At 32.8% G+C, this 21,267-nt stretch overlaps 3 protein-coding genes across 6 annotated transcripts; 1 reads left to right on the top strand and 2 right to left on the bottom strand.

Annotated features, from left to right (window-relative positions):
* Nucleotides 1–1,696: 1,696 nt before the first annotated feature.
* On the bottom strand, nt 1,697–4,898 carry LOC125847265 (subtilisin-like protease SBT5.6). The gene is made up of 8 exons (XM_049526924.1): nt 4,581–4,898; nt 4,173–4,349; nt 3,967–4,078; nt 3,308–3,872; nt 3,061–3,158; nt 2,639–2,978; nt 2,329–2,542; nt 1,697–2,226 (listed from the first exon to the last, which is right to left on the bottom strand). Exons 1-8 carry the CDS (start codon nt 4,867–4,869, stop codon nt 1,697–1,699), a joined length of 2,325 nt encoding a protein of 774 aa, XP_049382881.1. The 5' UTR covers nt 4,870–4,898.
* A 2,580-nt stretch (nt 4,899–7,478) lies between these two features.
* Nucleotides 7,479–10,905, top strand: LOC125847778 (pentatricopeptide repeat-containing protein At4g18975, chloroplastic). Of its 4 annotated transcripts, XM_049527467.1 has the most exons (8): nt 7,479–7,631; nt 8,228–8,346; nt 8,494–8,589; nt 8,669–8,748; nt 8,905–8,998; nt 9,127–9,270; nt 9,882–10,094; nt 10,271–10,905. In XM_049527467.1, exons 3-8 carry the CDS (start codon nt 8,509–8,511, stop codon nt 10,454–10,456), a joined length of 798 nt encoding a protein of 265 aa, XP_049383424.1. In that variant the 5' UTR covers nt 7,479–7,631; nt 8,228–8,346; nt 8,494–8,508; the 3' UTR covers nt 10,457–10,905. The 4 variants fall into 4 exon arrangements, with proteins under 4 accessions (XP_049383424.1, XP_049383422.1, XP_049383421.1 ...); XM_049527465.1 differs by lacking the exon at nt 7,479–7,631 and having other exon boundaries at nt 8,481–8,589; XM_049527464.1 differs by lacking the exon at nt 7,479–7,631 and having other exon boundaries at nt 8,230–8,346; nt 8,454–8,589.
* A 103-nt stretch (nt 10,906–11,008) lies between these two features.
* LOC125847777 (subtilisin-like protease SBT5.6) lies at nt 11,009–16,954 on the bottom strand. The gene is made up of 9 exons (XM_049527463.1): nt 16,805–16,954; nt 16,505–16,697; nt 16,212–16,391; nt 15,561–15,672; nt 12,808–13,369; nt 12,544–12,641; nt 12,097–12,454; nt 11,785–11,998; nt 11,009–11,681 (listed from the first exon to the last, which is right to left on the bottom strand). Exons 1-9 carry the CDS (start codon nt 16,877–16,879, stop codon nt 11,146–11,148), a joined length of 2,328 nt encoding a protein of 775 aa, XP_049383420.1. The 5' UTR covers nt 16,880–16,954; the 3' UTR covers nt 11,009–11,145.
* Nucleotides 16,955–21,267: the final 4,313 nt, after the last annotated feature.

Raw genomic sequence — 21,267 nt, 5'->3', positions numbered from 1 at the left:
AATTACTTATGGATAATAAAGTCAAGTATGTGCTATATATAATATGAAAGACCATGCAATAGTCTGAAAAAAATATTTACAGTACTTAAATACTATCACATGTCTGAGCTCCGACTTTGAGCTCGAGGTTAATAATTGTCATTAGGCCAGAAATAAAGTTATTATGATTAAGGATATATAGACCTAATAGCCTCAAGTTTAAATAGATTGAAAAATTCTTAAGTCTTAACCCAACCGCACTTATCTGGTCAATTTTAACTTTAGATGTTGGGCTATTTGTTATTCATATCGATCTGTTAAATATATGAACTAAAATAAGTAGTAGGAGTTAATAACTTTGAAAGTCACTCAACTATCAACTCTTTTCTCAGAAAGTCACTCGACTTTCATTCTCAACTCAAAAGACACTCAACTATGCCTTCTTTGCACAGAAAGTCACTCAACATATTTAATTATTTTTTTCACTAAAATTTTTTGACACAAAAGTTTTTTTTAACCAAAATTTTAAGAATCAAATATATATCCATTTAAACCATTTAATGATCTGACCCGCTAAATCATTAAAAAATTTTCACTCTTGACCTATATTATAGATTCATAAATCCATTTATACTATGTGTACTGCTTTAGTTGAATATATATATAAAATATAGGTTAAGATTAGATTTTCTTCTAATTGCAGCGATTTGCACATACTGTAAGTGATGGTTGATGACTTTTTAATGACTTAGCGGTCGGATTAAATGGGGCGGGTCGGATTAAATGGTTTAAATGGATATATATTTGGTTCTTAAAATTTTGGTTAAAAATAAAAATTTCATGTCAGAAATTTTTAGTGAAAAAAATAATTAAATATGTTGAGTGACTTTTTGTGCAAAGAAGACATAGTTGAGTGATTTTTGAGTTGAGAATGAAAGTTGAGTGACTTTCTATGAAAAGAGTTGATAGTTAAGTGACCATTAAAGTTATTAACTCTAAGTAGTAGCGTATATCTTTTACAAACTTGAAGGATTGTAAAGGTAACTAAAGTTATATCTCAAGGACCAAAGTGAACACATACCCATACTTCAAGGATTATTTTGGTCCTTTTCTTTTATAAAGAATAAGTCAATAATGACAAAAAAAAAATCACTAATTAATTATCCTCTTGCAAAACAAAAATATTACTACAACTATCAATTAAGAAAATAACTTGTCATGCAAGATTACAGACTTAATCAAACCACGTTACATCCTAGTAGTAACCAAAAAGATAACGTTTCATTTTCATGTTATTAATAACATAATAATGAAATATCTTTGGGTCCTTGATTCATTAAAAAGGTTTTCGTTAGCAAATTAGAATAGTCATTCTTCAGCCACATTTTTGCAAGCTAAGTTGTTAATTATCATCAGAACTCATACATCGAGTGATTCTCCACAAGAAAAACTCTACATTTGATGTTTCGAGAGTATAAATATGTATTTAGATACACCGACTCAAAAGGTTCTACATGGTAGGAAAAAAAATCGAAATTGCAAAGATGTGTATATTATTACTCCATTATTTTGCACAGTACAATCCGATCAACTGAGAAAGAAATGCAATTTCAATTCTTGTATGGAACCTATCTAACAATTTTTGTGTGAAATTTCATAATATCATGCATTAGTAAAAATATTTTGGGTACTAATTATTCACAAATGCATGATTTAATTACGTGGATGATACTGCAATTGGACTTCGAACCACATGGACTCCATCACTCCATGCGTACCAACCAAACGAAAACTCATTTCTCCTTTCAACACTACTTTGTGCTCTAATAATTGTTATGTTGAAGCTGTGTTTCTCTCCCAATTTGCTGAAGTGTAAGCTCTTTGGAACAATATCAACAACATATCCAGGAGGTGATCTCACACCTAAAACATAAGTCGAGTTATCTTTTCCAACATTTGTAACAACTCTTGTGACAGTCCTGATGGATCCTCTCATGTTTGCTATTGCAACTGATGGATAGTTGAGGTTACTCGCCGTAGTTACTTTCTCAGGACAACTGAACGATGAATCTAGGCTTATGTTTTGACTACAGAGATAGAGAAGATAATCTGTGTACGTAGCATCATAAACGAGTCCAGGATCTACTGCTCTTGATGGCCTGAAATGTCCTGATCCATATTCGAAGGGGTTTGCATCATCCCCAGTGGCATTTTTTATTGGCCTACCAACCACATTATTGATTGTTGCTGCAGTAAGAGTAAATTTAACAACTGTCTGTGAGAAATTCTGTTAAAAAAATTTAACAAGGAATTCAATTTTTGAAGAGAAACAGAGTAAAACAGAATTACATGTGGTCATTAGAGCTGATCTAATAGCAGCACTACTCCAATCTGGATGAATTGATTTTAAGAGTGCAATTACACCAGAAACATGTGGGCAAGACATGGATGTTCCAGACTGCATGTTATACTTAACAACCCGACGATCCTCTGGCATTTTCAAGGGAGATGATGCCTCGCTCCACGCTGCTAGTATGTTGAATCCAGGAGCAGTTATATCCGGCTGCATTTCAATGTAAAACTATTCTTCAGAAAGAGTTTAACTTCTATACACCAACAGACAGTAAAATACTCATTTTGTGGCACTAATATATATTACCTTGAGAATATTGGGATCGACAACATTTGGTCCTTTGGAAGTGAAAGAAGCCATGACAGGTGCTGGTTTGGAGCCAATCAATGTATTTCCTGGAACAAGTGTTGCCATTGGATTTTTTTCGGTCCGTATATATGTCAGGAGTGTATTTAGGCTATATGAAAAGACAACTGTTGTGGGATCCAAAAAAGGGGTAACTTGTATCTCGTTAAATCGATTTCCTAAAATAGCTGCAACACCTCCAGCTCTTTTCACTTCCATCGATGCCTCTCTAAGATTATTTATGCAGAGGACAACTTTTCCTCTGACAAGATTTCTTGATAGTGTACCAGGAAGACATGCTCTGTATATTCAATAAAAAGAGCGAAGTAGTTAGTTTTCATAATTCTAATTAAAAAGTAAGTACTAAGTAGATTGAAAGCTACCCTGTTGTATTGCTTGCCGTAGTTCCTCTAATTTCTACATCTCCTGCATAAACCAAAGGATGCAATCTCCTTCTCCTTATTGGAGTTACTGTTTGTCCCTATATTTTTTATAAATAAATAGAATACAAATTAATTTCATTTGTCATAGTAGGTTACTTACTAACACAGATTTGGTTGTGTTTACTTCTAAGTGTTCTCATTCTATTAGTGCATAGCAAATCACAAGTGAATGTGAGTCAATCCTCACCTCGACTATCATTCCATTTCCAAGCATAATTGGAGATGAAAAAACTCGATCGATGCTACTAGCACCAACTGTGATAACCCATGGCGCTACATTTCCAACAGTTGAAGGTGTTGGACCATCATTTCCAGCACTACAAGCTATTACAATATTCTTCTTCACAGCATGCAAAGATCCAATTGCGATTGCATTTTCTGTATAATATGTTGATGTAGGTAGAGACCCTAGGGAAATACTGAGTACATGAACCCCATCAGCTATGGCATCATCAAAAGCAGCAAGAATGTCATCCGTAGCACATGCATTTCCCTCAGCTAAACTCTGATCCGGAACTGGCCAACATACTTTATAGATGGCGAGTCGAACATTGGGCGCACCTCCAGTAGCTGTACCTTTTGCAAATCCACCAATAGCTGATGCATTTGCTACTCTTCTACCACCCACTGTGCCTGCTGTATGAGTACCATGACCGTCTACATCTCTCGGTGATCGAAAGTCCCTTGTCTCGTTAAGAGGACCAGCTGCTGCTTCGTAACCTTTTATATAGTATCGCGCTCCAATTAATTTCCTTGAGAAAGGGAAAAACAAAAGTGTAATTAGTTTATACTGTCAATGTATATAAGTTAATTACAGAACAATAATTAATTAATGATGTAGTCAACCTGTTGCAATGGGAGGCGTTGAAGGCGACACCTTCTTGGCAAATTCCATTCCATGACTTTGGAACTGGTTCCATTCCTTCATCATTGAAACTTGAAGATTCTGGCCACACCCCTTTAATAAAAAGATGATAGAGTAAATATAATTAGATAATTTTGTTAAGGAATAGCATTGTTCAAATCATTACAAAACAGAGAAAAATTGTTACCACTGTCCAAAACCCCAACAATAATGTCCTTTCCATAACTTGCATTTTGCAGCAATTCTTCTCTAGAATTTAACAGTGAAGTTCCTTCCAGTAAGCTCACAAAGTCCCATGATCTAGTAGTATGAGGCCTTATTTCATAAGGATCACTGTGAAATACTGACACTACCCCTTCCATCCCTGTTTTTTTGAAAAAAAAAATATTTACACTGATCAGAAACAAATGAGGCAATTTGGTACCGTTGAGACATAATATAATTAAGTAATTAGAAGTGCACTCTTTATTGATTCAACTCTTAACTATTGCCACATCCCATAAAGCAAACATAATAACAATAATTTTACGTGTTTGATCCATAAAAAAGAATCAGGCTCACTTGTTCATATATACCATATTCATGAAGTTTGTACCTGATATCACATCGACTTCTTGTGGCGTTAACACAGCAGAGAAACCATTGATGACGTTTTTATAGCTGTGAACAAGTGATGCTCTAACATCTTCTTTGGAAGTAGTAGCCTTGACAGAATGAAGAAATGAACAGTGATGATCTTCAATTTCTTTCAAAGTCTTATCTCCCTTATGCTCTCCAAGGTACACAATATATACCTTTGTTTCCTCAGTACATGAAACAAAGCTACCAAGCCTCATAATTAGGAAGAGGGAAAAGAAAAATACAATTATGTGATGGTTCTTCATTTTGGATGTCTTGTTTTGATTTGTCTGGTATGAGTTGATTTCTACTTAAGGGGTTTTATAGTGATATGATAGTAATATAATAAATACAACATGTGATTAATTAATGATCTTACGAGTTTTAATAATTTATATATACGTCGACTAGAATGGAAAGAGTCTATAATAGTAGCTAATTATATATAAGAAATGGACTATGACTATTTCTTGTCAAGCTTAAACTTGGTTATATTTATCTGTCTAGTAACGCTGGATGAAATAGTAAGGCAAATAGTCACTTGCAACTTTTTAATAGGAAAATAAGGAAAAAACTCAGGTCAATTTTAGTTGATCCAATCAAAATATATACACATAACTTTATTAGGTATATGCATTCAAACTTTACGATTAAAAAAGGTGAAGTGTAACAAATAATAGTGTTAAAGTCTAAGAATAAGATTTGCCAATATTTTAACTTCAAATCTCAAAGTAGAAAAAAGTTCGATTCTTCAAGAATTTCAAACCTTATTACATACCATTGATGCTTGTCAAGAAACTTTTATTAATTTAACTTTTTATGGTTTTATTCGTGACATTGGTAATATACTTCTATTTAATATTTATATTTAATTAACTGATATATATTCTGTTAAATATGTGGACAGTGGACTAAAAATACTATATTTACGAGGATTGTGAAAGTAACTACTTAGTATTATATCTTAAGGACCAAAATAAACATATACCTATACTTCAAGGGCTATTTGGTCCTTTGCTTTTCTAGTCAATAGTACAATTAATGATAACCAAAAAATCACTAATTAATTCTCCTCTTGCAAAACAAAATATTAGTACTACAACTATCAATTAAGAAAATAACAAACATTAGTGTGTTCATGCGAGACCAAAAACATAGTCAAACCACGTTCACCGCATAATATTAGTACCCCAAAAATAATTCATAAAAAAAAAATCGTTAACCGAAAATTCATTATTTGCGACAATAATTGAATTCATAGAAAGGGGTTAAAGACAAATCAATCGATCAACCTCCTTTTCTTTTGGCTAAATCAACAGAGTGGTAAGCTAAAAAAATTTGGGGCGTAACCGTAAATCGAACCAAATCGCAAATTAAAAAAAACGCGACTAATGATTTGATTTGACATTGAAAAAAAACCCCAACTATGCTTGGATTCGTTTGGTTATTCATATATGTTAATTATTCTCCTCTTGCAAAACAAAAATATTACTACAACTATATAGTATCAATTAAGTAAATAACATGAATGTCAATTTCAGTTGGTCGTCTAATTAAGTTGATATGTATAATATTGGCGGCTCCACGCGAGATTAATAGTCAAACCACGTTACATCTTAGTACTAACCAAAAGATAATGTTTCATTTTCATGTTATTAATAACACAAAAATGAAACATCGTAAGGTCCTTAATTCATTAAAAAAAAAGGGTTTCATATATATATATATGACTTGGTCAGACATGATCATATAGGTTAATTAAAAGTTTTTATTGTCACTTGACGAGAAAAAAACTAACGAAATTACAAATATGTCACCCTCATCACCCCATAAACACAAATATCATATAATTGTTTGATTTAAATTTCGTAGCAATTAGAATAGTCATTCTTTAGGCGCGTTTTTTGCTTGCTAAGATGTTGATTATCATCAAATCTTACGTAGAAGGTCTACATCGACTGATTTTCAGAAGAAAATTTTTACTTCTGATGTTTCGAGATATAAATATATATTTAGATACACTGATTCAAATGTTCTACATGATAGGACAAAAAAATTGAGTGAGCAGGCAACTAGTCTCGTAAAATAAATGAAAGAATTGAAAGATGGAAAAAGATAGTCCTATTTGAATACATCTAAAGGAAGACTGGTCATTAATTAAGTATTCTACAAATATCAACCATTATGCATCAGCAAGATATTGGAAAACTATATGTTAACTCAGGGGTCGGACAATATTACGTGAGAGTTTGATAGGTTAAAATATTTTAAGAAAATTTTAAAAGCATGTCAATTATTTAGTCCATCATTACATGCAGTAATTAACGCGTTATATAAACCTTATACACTAAGATATTATTCACCTAAAAATGTGGCTTAGTAGTAAATGAAGTGGGTTGAGCATCATGAAGTTTCGTGTTTTCTTCTCATTTGTCTATCGTCTTTGATGGACAAAGTTACTCATACACTATAATTATATTAAAAAAAAATTAAAAAGATGATGTAACGACCAATTATATATAATTTAATTACATTCACTAGGTTGTTGGACAAATTTAAACGGAGAGAAAATTTATCTACAAATTAATTAAATTTAAGTCCTAACTATCGATCGTATTTTTCAAAGAATCAAATTATTTTTTTGGCGTAAATAGAAGAGAAAATTACCTTTATATTAGGAGTAAAAAAAAACTTCTTTCCTTAAATCATATCTTAATGTAAATAAAAACTGAAAAGATCTTTTCAAACAAAAATGCATGATATATTTCTATTTCTTTTTTTAAAAAAAGGACCAAGAAAAATATAAGCCCAATTCCTTGGAACAGTGGCAGCCCAAATAATTCAAATTCGGATCTCAAACTCCAAATCATTCCGACCCGCCAATTTGAAAGGACGATAGAGCTTCTCGAGCTTCTTCTCCGGTCTTATCTATCGAACCACCACAACTCTACGCCGGCCGCCACTTCCTCCACCCAGTTTCTTTCTCCGGCGACCTCACTCCGAGCAGTTTCTACTGAGAAATGGAACTGTACGTTCCCGTGTTTTTCTCTGTTCCCTTTTATTGATGAAGCTAATCACTGAATGATGCTGATTTTATCTTCCCACTTACTTTATTTATGTAGCACAGAACTCTGTTTTTTTCCTTACAATTGTTATATATCTCATTGTTATCATATGAAGTGATAAACTGAACCAAGTATGTGAGCTTAATGGCTGTCTGAGTACTATAATTATAAGCTCCTTTGTCATTAAGTAGAGGTGATTACATTTATCTAGCCTCTTAATTGATTATAGCCACAGATGTGAACCAAAAAATAACAACAACAGCATACCTAGTAATCTCTTTGGGGAAGGTAGAGTGTAAGCAGACCTTAGCAAGCTGTGAACCAAAAAGTAAAATTAAAAATTGAGGAAAGAAAAGGATTGCAGCCATAGATGAGCTTTTTAAGAATTTATGGCTGCTTGCTATTATCTATGATTTTTCTTCTCAATTTTTAGCTTATATGAAAGACAGCAGCTAAAATTTGAAGACCCAACAGATGATAACTTTCTGCTGCATAGATTCAGTTTTCAGTTTTTCCTTTCTGGGGTTTTTTCTAATGACAAAAATATCGGCTGATGCAGCCTCGAAACTTGGGATAATAGGCCCGTCCTTCGACCCTTTTCTGCTTAAATACAAGGTTTGGCTCCACAACCAAGTTTATTCTGCCATCCCTCATTATCCATCATTCTTGCAGAAACTGGTAATACACATTGTTTGTTTTTTTCTACATATAAGTCAGTTAATGCTAATAACTTTGAGTTACAAATTTTCTAATTTGCCTCTTTAAGAACCATTCTTGCTTATGAGAGTCCCCTGATGTGTATATTTGGAAAGAATTTATTTTTAGAACTGCTGTGGTAGAATGGGAGGTTCTCTACAATTTCACTTCTTCAGTTGCAACATTTTGCTAAAGGGAATAAACTCAACCGGGTCATCGGAAAAGGTTGGAGTGAGATGCTCCTTTTTTACTATTTTTGATACAGATTATTGCTCAGTGTCTAAGGTTCTACTATCATATGCAGTTAAATGTAACCTCTGCTCTTAAACATTCCAAGAAGCAGGGTGAACTTTCTCTTACTATCTCCGCTGCTGCTGATCAGAAGTAAGTAATGCTACCCATTAACACATTTGTTTGATAACAGATACTCATTTTCTTGAAGTAAATGATTATATTCAATGGAGTGTTATGTCAAGCTGAATTCCATGTTAAATATTCTTTTTATCTTCTCTAAACTAATTATCCTCGGTGTGGATGCAGGAAAGTTCAGAAGGCTGGAAAAGTAGAACATCACCTATGGAAGAAAAGAGAATCTGCTGGATCTGGACAAAAAGCGCTGAATCTTGTTCGGATTGTAAGTTTTTTCAAATTATTCTGGCTAATCACTATAGTTTGCACACTGAAAGGTATGTTTTCTCGTATACCTGAAATAGACGTATTTTGACGTTGCCTTCTGTTTCTTTGTGATATATAAATGGACAGATTTCTGGACTTCCAAATGAGAAAGAGTCTGTTTATGGTGCATTAGATAAATGGATTGCATGGGAGACAGAGTTTCCATTGATTGCAGCTGCTAAGGCTCTAAGAATCTTAAGGCAACAGCAGCTGTGGAAACGAGTGATTCAAGTACGATGCTTGGGAACTTCATTTTGTTATTTTTAGCATGGGTGGTATATTTGATAGCATCTTGCCTTGATAAATTCTGAAGCAATGTAGTGATAAATATTATTTGTCAACAAGCTATGACATTAGAAGCCTTGTCTTAACTTCATAAGTATCATACTCAACTACTCAAATTGACCAAGTACAAGATGGCTCTGCTTCAGGTTCTTTTGTTTTTCCATTGCAAGACAAAAAAACTCTGATGCGGTTGCACTTTTAATTTTCCCAGTTGTGTGGATTATCTCTTGTCATTACTCAATCAACGTCAATTCATCCATCCCCCTTGATGTAATTGTAGTTCATAATCAATTCGACAAGTATCATTTGAACGTATTGACTACTGGCTACATGGAAGTAGAAACTGAACTTGGTGATACTGAGATTTAGTTCTACTCCTCTGGATTGTCGGGGCATGTTTAAATCGGCTTGGTAGGAAAGAGTGGTTCGTGTAATTGAGTATATGTGAATCTTAATTGTTAGACAGATCATGGTGACTAGTTTGATTATGCACTGAAGTATTTCAGAATAGCCATTTGTCACTAAATCATACTTGCTCTTTAACACTCTATGCTTAGGTTGCTAAGTGGATGTTGAGCAAAGGTCAAGGTGCAACAATGGCAACCTATGATGCACTTCTACTATCATTTGATATGGACAATAGGGTAGATGAAGCAGAAACGTTATGGAATATGATTTTGCATACAAGCACACGGTCTGTTTCGAAACGGCTCTTCTCCAGGATGATTTCATTGTATGATCATCATCATGTGCCAGACAAGATAGTTGAGGTAAATGAAATTTTTTGCATATTTCCTAATTGGTCCAAGTATAACTGGTTGTTCAGTTCCCTCTCTGCAGAACAGCATGATGCTGTGGATTATCCTCACTTCTATCTTTCGTAATGGATTTCCTCTACTGTCGAAAGTTTGATTCTATTTTTGAAGCATGCTTTTTGAAAATTCAGGTGTTTGCAGACATGGAGGAGTTGGGGGTAAAACCAGATGAAGATACAGTTAGAAGAGTTGCAAGAGCCTTCCAGATGTTGGGCCAAGAAGATAACCAAAAACTGGTTCTCAAAAAGTATCAAAGCAGATGGAAATATGTCCATTTCAACGGTGAAAGAGCAAGAGTGAGAAGAGATATGGAATGAATAAAAGTGCTATTCCTTGCATGGGTGGGGAAGAGTAGTATGTACTTGGTTGATATTATACATACTGGAAAATACTCTTGTCAGATAAAATCCAAGTTGCTGTAGTTGTGTTGATATATCCCTGGTGAGATTGTGTATTGAATACGATGACTCTACTTGGCTGATGATACAAGACATAACTAGAAGTCCACAAGATTGATGAAAGTGTAACCTCATCGCAGTTGATTTCTTATGCAGCAGAAGCAAGACTACCAAACCATACTACACCTCATAGTGAAAGAGATTTTCCCCGTTATACTGATATCATTGGGTTTTTCAGTACAAAGATTGGTTTTAGTTCTGTTGGTCTTAACATGTTTGTATCTAAATTTCTTGTACAGAGACGTTCCCATACAACTATTAATGGTATAAAGTATTCATGTAATCAATCAAATCATGAATTTCAATTTTCTCATCGTCTTGTGACACCTTTTTTCCATGTTACATTCTCAAAACTCTACTGCAGGGATGAGTACAACGCCAGGGAAGCAAGTTCATACTGAGACTTCATTAGATAGAAATGAGAAATGCACTGATTTTATTCTCTAGCGAGATATCTTTGCTTCAGATGTAACTAAAGTAAAGTTATGTGCACCAATTGAGGGAAAACAGAGCACTATATACCCCTATACTGCTATGGGTTTGAGTATTTATGCCAATTTTATAGCAATTGGACTCCTAACATTATGGATTCCATCATTCCAGGAATACCATCCAAACACATACTGATCTTTCGGAATTCTATCCATTATGTCACGGTGAGCTTTCACAGTGATAGTGAACGTCCTCTTGGAGCCAACGTGGTTAAAAGACAAGACGGGTGGTGAAATCTCAATAGAGAATCCCAATGGAGGTTTGGCACTGGCATAGTAAATGCTCTTTGGTGCACCAACATTTGTTAATCTTCTTCTAGCAGTCACAGTGTCATTGAGATTTGGAATAGCCAGAGACGGGTAATTTAGGTCTCTAGGCGAATGTGATTTCTTAGGACACTTGAAGGATTTGTCAAGATCCTTAACACCAGAGGCACACAGGAAGAGAAGATAGTCTTGGTAGGAAGCATCGTAGACAAGTCCAGGATCTGCTGCCTTTGATGGCCTGAAATGCCCTCCTCCGAACTGGAATGGATCTGCTGGCTTCCCAGATGCATCAGTTATTTGCTCACCAACATTATTTTGTAATTCAGCTGAAAATATACATTGATTAAATCAGTATAGAGTGGAAATTTATGGACAAAAGAAGAGTTCAACTTCTATTCCCTGACGAATTTCAGAGGCAGTTAAAGGTACCTGAGGTTATGAGAGCAGATCTTATTGCAGCACTGCTCCAAGTGGGATGTATAGCCTTCAAAAGTGCTGCGGCCCCCCCAACATGAGGGCAAGACATGGAAGTACCTGAGAGTATGTTATACTCAACTACACGGTTGTCAATATCTAGCTTCGTAGGGGATGATCCTCCACTCCATGCTGCCAATATATTCAGCCCTGGTGCCGTGATATCCGGCTGTGGAAAGAGCACAAATCAGAATTTTATTTAGAAGACAATGCATATATTACAAATCAGGTAAATGTCTTTCAGTTTCTTATATTGTAAATTCTGACCTTGAGGATATCCGGTGCAACTGCACTTGGACCTCTACTAGTGAATGAAGCCATGTAAGGTGCTGGTTTAGCATGCAAAACTGTTTTAGCTGGGACTATATAAGCTACAGGGGACTTTGTAGAACTGATGTAGTTGAGAATCTGAACTCCACTTTTATAGTCCACTGCTGTGGCTGGAAGAAGATGAGCATCTGCTGCTAACTCAGCCCCATTTGCTTTACTATTTCCTAGTATGTAACCAATTCCTCCTGCCCTTTTCACTTCTCCACCTTTTCCTACTCTTGTCCCATTCCCTCTCAAGCACATTACTATTTTCCCCTTGGCCTTTTCTGGCGAAAGAGAACCTGGTAAACATTGCCTGAAATGTTTTTGCAAAAGTTCAGATATTGTTTGATATAATCATGTGAAAAATATTGAAACTTGGAAGGAAGGAAGGAAGGAGAGTACCCTGCTAAATCTTTGGTTACGTTAGTGTTGATCACTTCTCCGGCATAAACTAGAGGGTACATCTTCTTCTTCAGCTTGTAAGGTGTAACTGTTTCTCCCTGATTTCATGCATAACATACAAAACGAAGAACGGCTGCAATTTAGGAAACATGTTCTAATCCTAGTGTTTAATTGTTTTAGATGAAAGAGTAGTCGAAAATTGAATAGATTATCATGTTTCTTCTCATGTTTTCTTGTGTTACGTGTGTAATAGTTTCGGCTTACCATGAATTTCTTGCCATTTCCTAGTACAATTGGTGACAAAAATTTCCTGTCAACACTGCTTGCACCAACAGTGATAATCCAAGGAGCTGTATTAGACAATGTAGAAGGTGCAGGCCCTGAATTTCCAGCACTACAAGATACAACTATATTCTTCTTCATGGCATGAAGTGCTCCAATTGCAATGCTGTCTTGATCAAAAGGCTGAGGCTGTTTTGTTCCAATGGAAATACTAATAACATCAACACCATCTGCAATAGCATCATCCAGTGCTGCTAACATGTCTTCATCAAAGCAAGTGTTCCCATCTTCTTTCCCTTCCCTTGGAATAGCCCAACAGACTTTGTACATTGCAAGCCGTGCGAGTGGGGCCCCACCCGAGGCTGTGCCAGATGCAAAGCCACCAATGGCAGAGGCATTTGGAACCTTTTTACCTCCTGCTGTTGATGATGTATGAGTTCCATGTCCATCCTTGTCTCTTGGAGACAGATAATCTAAGGTTCTGTTTAGAGGGCCATAATATTGTTCATAACCTTTTATATAGTACCTAGCTCCAATTATTTTCCTGCAAAAGAAGTCCCAAAGTAGCATAGTAGAATAAATATTAAAGTTCTCATATCTTACATGATTAAGAAAGGCAAATTTATCATTTAGAGTCAGTAAGTTCAGAATAAGTGTACTCTTACTACATATAAACATTTTAAAATTTATTCGCAAGAACAAGACGTTATCTTGCAAGGCAAAAACAAGTTGGAGGAAAGATTATGGCAATAAAGGTCTTCCATCTTTCTCCCTATTCTTTATTTGAAAGACAGGCATTGTGACAATTCGAAAGGCTTGATTTTCAGTTTGTCTCTAAATAGGATGTCCCCTAGTTCGATTAGCTAGCTAGTCAACGATTCTTTAGGAGGGGAAGTTGACTGGACCCCCAACGCAAAGAAATCGATTTAGTTGAACCCACGGAGTCACTCTAGAGATGTCTCATATGATTAGATAAGATATTAAAGGACATGATTCACACATCCCCACCCTCTCTCACCCCAATCAATCACCATGAATAAAATATTCTCTTCTAAAGAAAAGAAGAAAATAAATGAGTGAACCACACAATCTAGTGAAAAGGTATACAAAATCTCATTTTTTGGGTACCATATGATAACATGGTGAAATGCTTTTTGGAGAAATAAAATACTACCTTCGTTTCAATGTATTCGATCGACTTATATTTATTTTGACATGAAGTTCAAAAAGTAAAAAAGACTCATGAATATTGTGGTTTTAAACATGATCAGTGGAAAATTGAAACTAAAGAGTTGTTAAAAGTGAAAAGAGACACTTTTTTTAAAACAGACTAAAAAGATACTCCCTATGTCCCTAATTACTTGTTTACTTTTGAATTGACACACCTATTAAGAAAATAATAATTGACATAGTGAATTTACTATTTTACCCTTATTAATTATGAAGTGGATGAATTAAAAACTTAAGATTTTCAAAAAGTTCCGCCTTTTTCAAAGTAATTTATTGAGAGTATAATAGGTAAAAAAATTGTCTTTTCTTGATTTGTCAAAATGGACAAGTAATTAGGAACAACTTAAAAAAAAATGAACAAGTAATTAGAGACAAAGGAAGTAGTATGTCAAACAAGTATAATAGCAAACTAGGTTATTCTCCTCCCACCCCATGCCATTTGAGAAGAAGGTAAGAAAAGAATGAGATAATACTCTTTTTTGCCACTTTATACTACTAACAAACGGGTATATTAGTAGTTTAGGTTGACCGTTTGAACTTTCACTTTCTTAGTGAAGGTTGGAGTCCAACTAATGAGAATATACGTGCAATAATGGAAGTAAGGGTCACCTAAAATTTCACTGTGGACTCCATACATGATCAACAATACATGCAGGTATGCAAACAAAAAAAGTAATACTGCACACTAGAGGCATTGGAAGGCTACAAAGTTCACAAGATGGCAAAGCAATAATCCAAAAAACAATTAGCTATTTGTCAGCATAACTTGTTTTGGTTTGATTGAAATAGACAAATACTCGAATTATTACACTGATATCAAAAGGCCACCAAATGACAGGCATGGAGACCCAATGGGTCCTGTCCTATAAAAAAAAACCTCTCTTCAACCAATTAGAAAAGTACAATAATAATAATAATAATATGTTTTTTTCCTTATTTTTAATTGCTTTTATATAAACTATAGAAGACAAAAAGACAAGTTCCAGAACCCTTGAAATTGACCTCTTTTACCAAACGTATAATATATGCACGGCCAAACATAACAATTCATTCAACGTTAAGTCAATGTATAAAAGACAAGAGACAAGTGCCAAAAATTAATCTAAACATGAAGTGATATATAACTTGACGATAGGTTCCTAAAACCTAGTTTATGAAATTATACAACGTTCTTTATAAATTAAAAATAGAAATAATTACGGATCTGAACCATTCGACCATCTAGTTTTCTTATAAAATAAGGAAACAATTTGCTATATTGAACAAAATAAAGATGTGTTATGTATATATAGTAAAGTAAATTATTTTATGTTTAACTGAAATTCCCCACCTACACACACCAACAAACAAAAAAATGTTTGGTGTTGAGTTTATTGAGCACCTGAAGATTTTCTTACCCAAGATTGGCTATTAATGATTGCAAAATAGGTATACTATCACATCATGGAGATAAAAATAAATGGATAAGGCAAAAAAGGAAAAAGATAGGAATATTTAAGACTCACTTATTACAGTTTGAAGAGTTGAAAGCATCTCCAGATTGGCAGATTCCTTTCCATGACTTTGGAATTGGTCCTATCCCTTCATCACTAAAGCTCTTAGATTCTGGCCATAGCCCTATATGGTGCATCATCCAACAACATTCATCACATATACAATCATTTTTTTAACGGATGGTCATTCAACTGGTAGTTATAAACTTAAAAACACTTTCTAGGTTAATAATTATTAGTTTAGTGACGGTATGAGAAAGCACATGAACGAAGCTTCTAAATTTCATGTAGGAAAGGTCGATAGACCTTAGTCCAAATTTTGTATTTAACATAAACAAATTATTATTCTAAAATTCAATAAGGATTAGAATTTAAAATCCAAATTTTGAATCTATCTCTGTCGTGCCTTGACCATTTAAAAAGTAGAATTTTGACAATAGGTTAACCCTGTTGAACAAAGTAACGAGTTATATATATCCCTTTCCGTTATACAAAGTCTTGTCCAAATCACCAATTAGAGAAACTGTAGTCACACGCTAATTAGATTGTGTGTGTCCATATTGGAAATACATTTAAAGTTTAAATAAAAGGGAATTTTTTCAATGTTGGAAATTAAATAATGATAAACCAAATAAGTATAGTAAGTAAATAAATAAAATGTACCGCTATCAAGAACCCCAATAATAACATCTTTTCCATATCTGGCTTTCAATAGCAAGTCATCTTTGTTCAAAGAATTTGGTGCCACTGACTCTTCCACTCCAGAAAATTCCCATGACCTTGTTGTATGCAAACTATATTTTCTTGGCTCACTTTTATACACTGATACCACTTCTTTCAACTCTGTTTAAAAGAATTTTTATTCTATCAGATTAACATCGTTACACTTTATAGATAAGTAAAACATGTTAGATATCATCGACTCTAATGAAAATTCTGATTCTGTCACTGCATACCAGACAATTTAGAGGCTTGATGAGGGGTGAGAAGTGCGGCAAATCCATTGATGCTGTGTTTATAACTATAAATGAGAGAAGATTTGGCTTCTTCTTCATTATCCTTCACTGATAATAAATATGAGTGATGGTTTTCTTCAATCTCATGCAATGCTTTCTCCCCATTATGCCCTCCAAAATACACTATATAAACCTTCAACACCATAAAAATATTATTAATAATTAAAAAAAAAACATAACTAGAGAGTTTAAAGAAAGGATTAATTAATGAGAAATGAGAATGATTAAATATAGTGGTACCTGTTTTTCATGACATGAAGCCAAGAGGGGAAGCACAAGGAGAAGAAGAAATGAGAGTGTGGAAAATGAATTCATATTTTTTACAAAAATACAATGATTTGTGTATTATATGAATAGTGAAGTGTTATATGCAAAATAAATGGATATTTATAACCAAAAAAAAAGGATTGTAGAATCTTGGTTGGAATTGAGTGAATATTTCTATCCTCTTTAATTTACTTCCAATGAAATTGTCTTTTTTAGACCTCTTGTGGACCTAGAGAATCTCTATCTAAAAGGGTAATTTGGTCATTAATATGACAAGTATCAAGGTCAATTTAATTAATTCTAATTTTTTTGGCTTGAGTTGGACAATTTCAGATTTGATGAATAAGAAGAGAAAATCCGAATTAAAGAGAGCCTGTTTGAATTAGAATTCTACAATTAATGTATTTTAATCAAAATAAACAAATGAAAATTAAATGTATTCATGTAAAAATATTTTTTCTGGTACAAAGTTATATTTATCTATCCCTGTTTAAATGACCAAGTGTAATTTTTTTTTCTTCTTTTCCTTTTTTTAACAAAGTTAAAGAGTGATAGGGAAAGGCACGATATATAGTTGAAATTTCAATTATTTCTTATATTAGTTTTGAAAATTTGTGAAATGTATGTTGTATATTACTTATTATATTATTTGAGAGGAAATTTCGGAAATAGCCACTAAAAACAACTTAATTAGGTTCCATGGCTATAGTTTGTTAATTATAATTCGTAGCTACATGTTAGAGGGAGGAGAGCGGCAAGCGAGAGAGGCAAATTGTACTTGTATATATATATTATATAATTGTATATGTTATGTATAATTTGTATTTGTATACGATTTGAGAGAGGCGCACGTAATTATAGCTAAAAATAGGTTGCAAGTAGTAATTAATTCAAACTATAGCTATATTAGCTAATTAACTAATATGTTTGCTTATCTGCGTAATTTCCTCTAATAAAATTCACCGTGTTGTATACGAGTATATTTTTCATTAGAATCAATGTATTTTTAAACCAAAAAAACTCACGTTTTCACTATGTAATATATTTAGACTAAAATCTCATAACGACCAAGATAAAAATGTGTAACTTAAAGTCAAAAGTGAAAGCTTATTACAAGTAAATTGTTTTAAGCGTCATCTTAACATCAAACAAACATTTATAATTTCTTATAAGCACCCAAATATTCACTGAATATGATTTGAAAGAAAGATATTACTCTAGCATTTTATATTTTAGCTTTAATTCTATTAATTAAACACCTTGTAATTCCCTTAATCTTATTTAAGGGTATTTTATTTTATTTTTGTCATCTTTAAGCTCTTAATATATATGAGGCAAATTAACTAAAGAAAATGATGAACCGTACTATGGTGTATACCTTAAAATATATTGCAATATATTCTTATTAAAGATGATTATAATAAATACTACTCAACTATATATAGAGTAGTACTATTATATATACATTTATGCCAAAATGTCGTAACCATTTTTTGATTCTTAATAAATGTTAGTATTAGCAATTACTGAAGAAAATTTTACTTCGTGTCATTATATATAGTTTTTAGTAAGTCAGTATATCTTAGAATATATCTAAATAGCTATTACTCTATATGTTATAGGAGGACAAAACACTAATAGTTTATATACTTTCTTTGTCTCAATTTATGGAGTATTTTAATCTTTTTGGGATTGAAACTATAAAAACTTTGACGGACATATTAAAATATATTTTTCCATATCATATTGACAAGAGAAGAATTACAACTTATGATATTTTTGAATATGTAAAATTTTAATTTTAAAATATCATGTTGATTTTGTCCAATTTTATTTTAAAGATTAGTCAAATTAATTCTTGAAAAGCGAAAAGTGTCACCTAAATTGATAGGGAGGACTAGGGAGTATGAAAGTTTTTTTTTTTTTACTTTTTTGATTCCTTAAGAACTAGCATCATATAATCTTGAACATAATTTCAAGTAAATTAAGAAACCCTTTTCATTTAGATTTTATTTCATAGGTAACTCATGAAGAGAAGAAAGAGAAACATCATGAACTTCATCGAAAAGGCTATGTGTTACCCTACAAGAAGAGACTATAGTAAGTTTTAACTAATGCATGTATTACTTCAGATGTAGTAAGCCTGGGTGGATTATCAACATGTTATGGTGGGATGGTGGGGTCTTCACTTTAAATCAAGAAACTCGGGTTTGAATTCTAAGGATGAAGAAAATCTTATTAGGAACACTGTTTTTAAAATGAATCGCAATCCCAAATTTAATTTAATTGCATTCTAATATAAATATCAAACACCAAATGAGACACAAGTTCAAAGCTCAAACCGAAATTCCTCACATGTTAAGAGTATAGTACTATTTTTTAAAAAAGCAAATATACCATCAGAATTCAGGCATCATGTCATAGTGACTTATTTTATTATAAGGCTTAGTAAGTCGAAAATCCTCAAACTTAGTCAGTAGATTTCATTTAGAATTATGATTTGTTCCAATCGAACACTTGAATATATGATATAATGTTCCAATTAAATTGTGTGTATTTTCAAATATCCATTACGTAGGAGTAACCAAAGCATGCGTAAGCTGATTTAGAAATGAATTTTAATTATAAAAGAAAAGAAGATGGAATTATTTGTAGATTCCCCACCCTATAAAAGAAGCAAATGTACAAAATTGGGTATGGGTAAGTGGTATATGAAGAAAAAACTAGAATGGAGCTCACTACCCACACTTTATGTGTAATTTACAAAAGTGGAAGTAGCTATAAAAAGGACCAGGCGTGCACAACTGAATTTTGAACTCACATCTTCTTTGTGTCTTCTTCTGCAATTCCATAAGTCTACATAATGCCCATATATATGCAGGGGCGGAGCTAGGGTCTTGCATGTGGGTTCAGCTGAATTCAGTAACTTTGGTTCGAATCTTATATTTGTGGTTTATGAGTTCGTTTGAATTTAGTAACTTTGTTTCAAATCTTATATCTGTCTTTAAAATTCACTGAATATATACAAATTATTAATTTAGAATCAATAACTAGAAAAGACTAGAATTAAGAATCCATAAGTTTCAAATTCTGGCTTGGCCTCTGTAATATACTTTTTGACAATTCAATTTCAACGCTCTAAAAGAATGTCACAACATTTTTTTTCTCAGTGTGAAGATATGCAACTCTAGGAAAAAGATGTTTCTTGAATTTTTATAGCATCCAATTGCACAACTTTTGTTCTTAACTAGTTTGGCGTTTTATTAAGAAGGAGAAAGTCCACCTTTTCTTTTTGTTTTTTAAGATTTTGCCTATTTGACTTCAGAATTAAAGTTTTCCCTCTAAAACTAGAATGATTTGAGTTGAATTTTTGAAAGTGATATAATGTATGTATGCATATATCGATTTCAGAGAAGTCAGAGGTATATATGAGATGCGGAGACGGATTTAGGATTTAAGTTTTTAGTGTTACAATTAGTTACTGTTGCCTATAATTTGTTGCAATTTTAGGAGATTTTATACATAAATTCATGCTCCGCACTGAAAATATTGAATTCAAATGTGTTGCATCCACCTTTGATATAATGTGAATTTTGATTTTACAAATTTAGAAACAATAATCTTTTTTTTTATTATGAAAAGATCATGACATAATTACTAAATCACATCAGTTTGAAGTTGGATGATATAATAGCCTCTCTTAAAAAAAATTAATAGATCCATTAAAGAATAATATTTGAAATTTAAAGCTTAAACATTTTTTCTTCTTTTTTTATCTTAATTGATTTGACACAGCATGTTCTAGTTGAAAAGTTAAGGGTTCAAGTGATCAATTTTGTTCGATGTAATCCTCCTCTAGCTTGTGCACGGCTCGACTAATTTCATAAGATACCCACCACTAGAGGTGTACATGGCCGGGTTGGTTCGGATTTTTCAAATATCAAACCAAACCATTTGTGTCGGATTTTTAAATTTATAAACCAAACCAAACCAATAAAACTCGGGTTTGAAAAACCTCGAGTTTTCTCGAGTTTTTTCGGATTTTTTCGGGTTTTTCGATTTTTCGGATTTTTCCGGTTAAGTATTCATACAAACATATAATTTACTTGTACTTCAAATATTTCTTTAGTCTTACCAAAATACAACTATCTAAGATGTTTCTTAAAAATATAACACAATATGATATGATTAATGACATTAAAATATCCAACAAAAATAATAATAATGAAATCGCGTAAAACAAATATTGCAAATTAACAAGTCATAATGAAAATGATCATAATTTAAAAGTACTAAATCATGCTAAAATTAAGTTTAATAAGTATTAGTTACATGACTAAATATTAAAGGAAATTAAAATTAGATTATGTATTTTAATTGTCTAAATCAATGTAAAACTAAAGAACAAATATTCAATATTATTGTCATTCTTAGTG

The sequence above is a fragment of the Solanum stenotomum genome, chromosome 12 (assembly GCF_019186545.1).
Source record: "Solanum stenotomum isolate F172 chromosome 12, ASM1918654v1, whole genome shotgun sequence".
In the NCBI taxonomy this organism is placed as follows: Eukaryota; Viridiplantae; Streptophyta; class Magnoliopsida; order Solanales; family Solanaceae; genus Solanum; species Solanum stenotomum.
This window is presented reverse-complemented; position numbering and strand designations above follow the sequence as displayed.

What these genes read in the sequence shown, in the direction of transcription:
- LOC125847777 (XM_049527463.1), bottom strand. Translation starts at nt 16,879, where the DNA reads ATGAATTCATTTTCCACACTCTCATTTCTTCTTCTCCTTGTGCTTCCC. An exon ending in GTAACCAAAGATTTAGCAGG is followed by an intron (nt 12,455 to 12,543) that starts GTACTCTCCTTC and finishes AAAACATTTCAG; the next exon opens with GCAATGTTTACCAGGTTCTC. An exon ending in TTGCACCGGATATCCTCAAG is followed by an intron (nt 11,999 to 12,096) that starts GTCAGAATTTAC and finishes CTCTTTCCACAG; the next exon opens with CCGGATATCACGGCACCAGG.
- LOC125847778 (XM_049527467.1), top strand. Translation starts at nt 8,509, where the DNA reads ATGGGAGGTTCTCTACAATTTCACTTCTTCAGTTGCAACATTTTGCTA. An exon ending in TCCGCTGCTGCTGATCAGAA is followed by an intron (nt 8,749 to 8,904) that starts GTAAGTAATGCT and finishes GTGTGGATGCAG; the next exon opens with GAAAGTTCAGAAGGCTGGAA. An exon ending in TGCCAGACAAGATAGTTGAG is followed by an intron (nt 10,095 to 10,270) that starts GTAAATGAAATT and finishes TTGAAAATTCAG; the next exon opens with GTGTTTGCAGACATGGAGGA.
- LOC125847265 (XM_049526924.1), bottom strand. Translation starts at nt 4,869, where the DNA reads ATGAAGAACCATCACATAATTGTATTTTTCTTTTCCCTCTTCCTAATT. An exon ending in AGAAGTCGATGTGATATCAG is followed by an intron (nt 4,350 to 4,580) that starts GTACAAACTTCA and finishes TCAAAAAAACAG; the next exon opens with GGATGGAAGGGGTAGTGTCA. An exon ending in ACGGCAAGCAATACAACAGG is followed by an intron (nt 2,979 to 3,060) that starts GTAGCTTTCAAT and finishes TTGAATATACAG; the next exon opens with AGCATGTCTTCCTGGTACAC.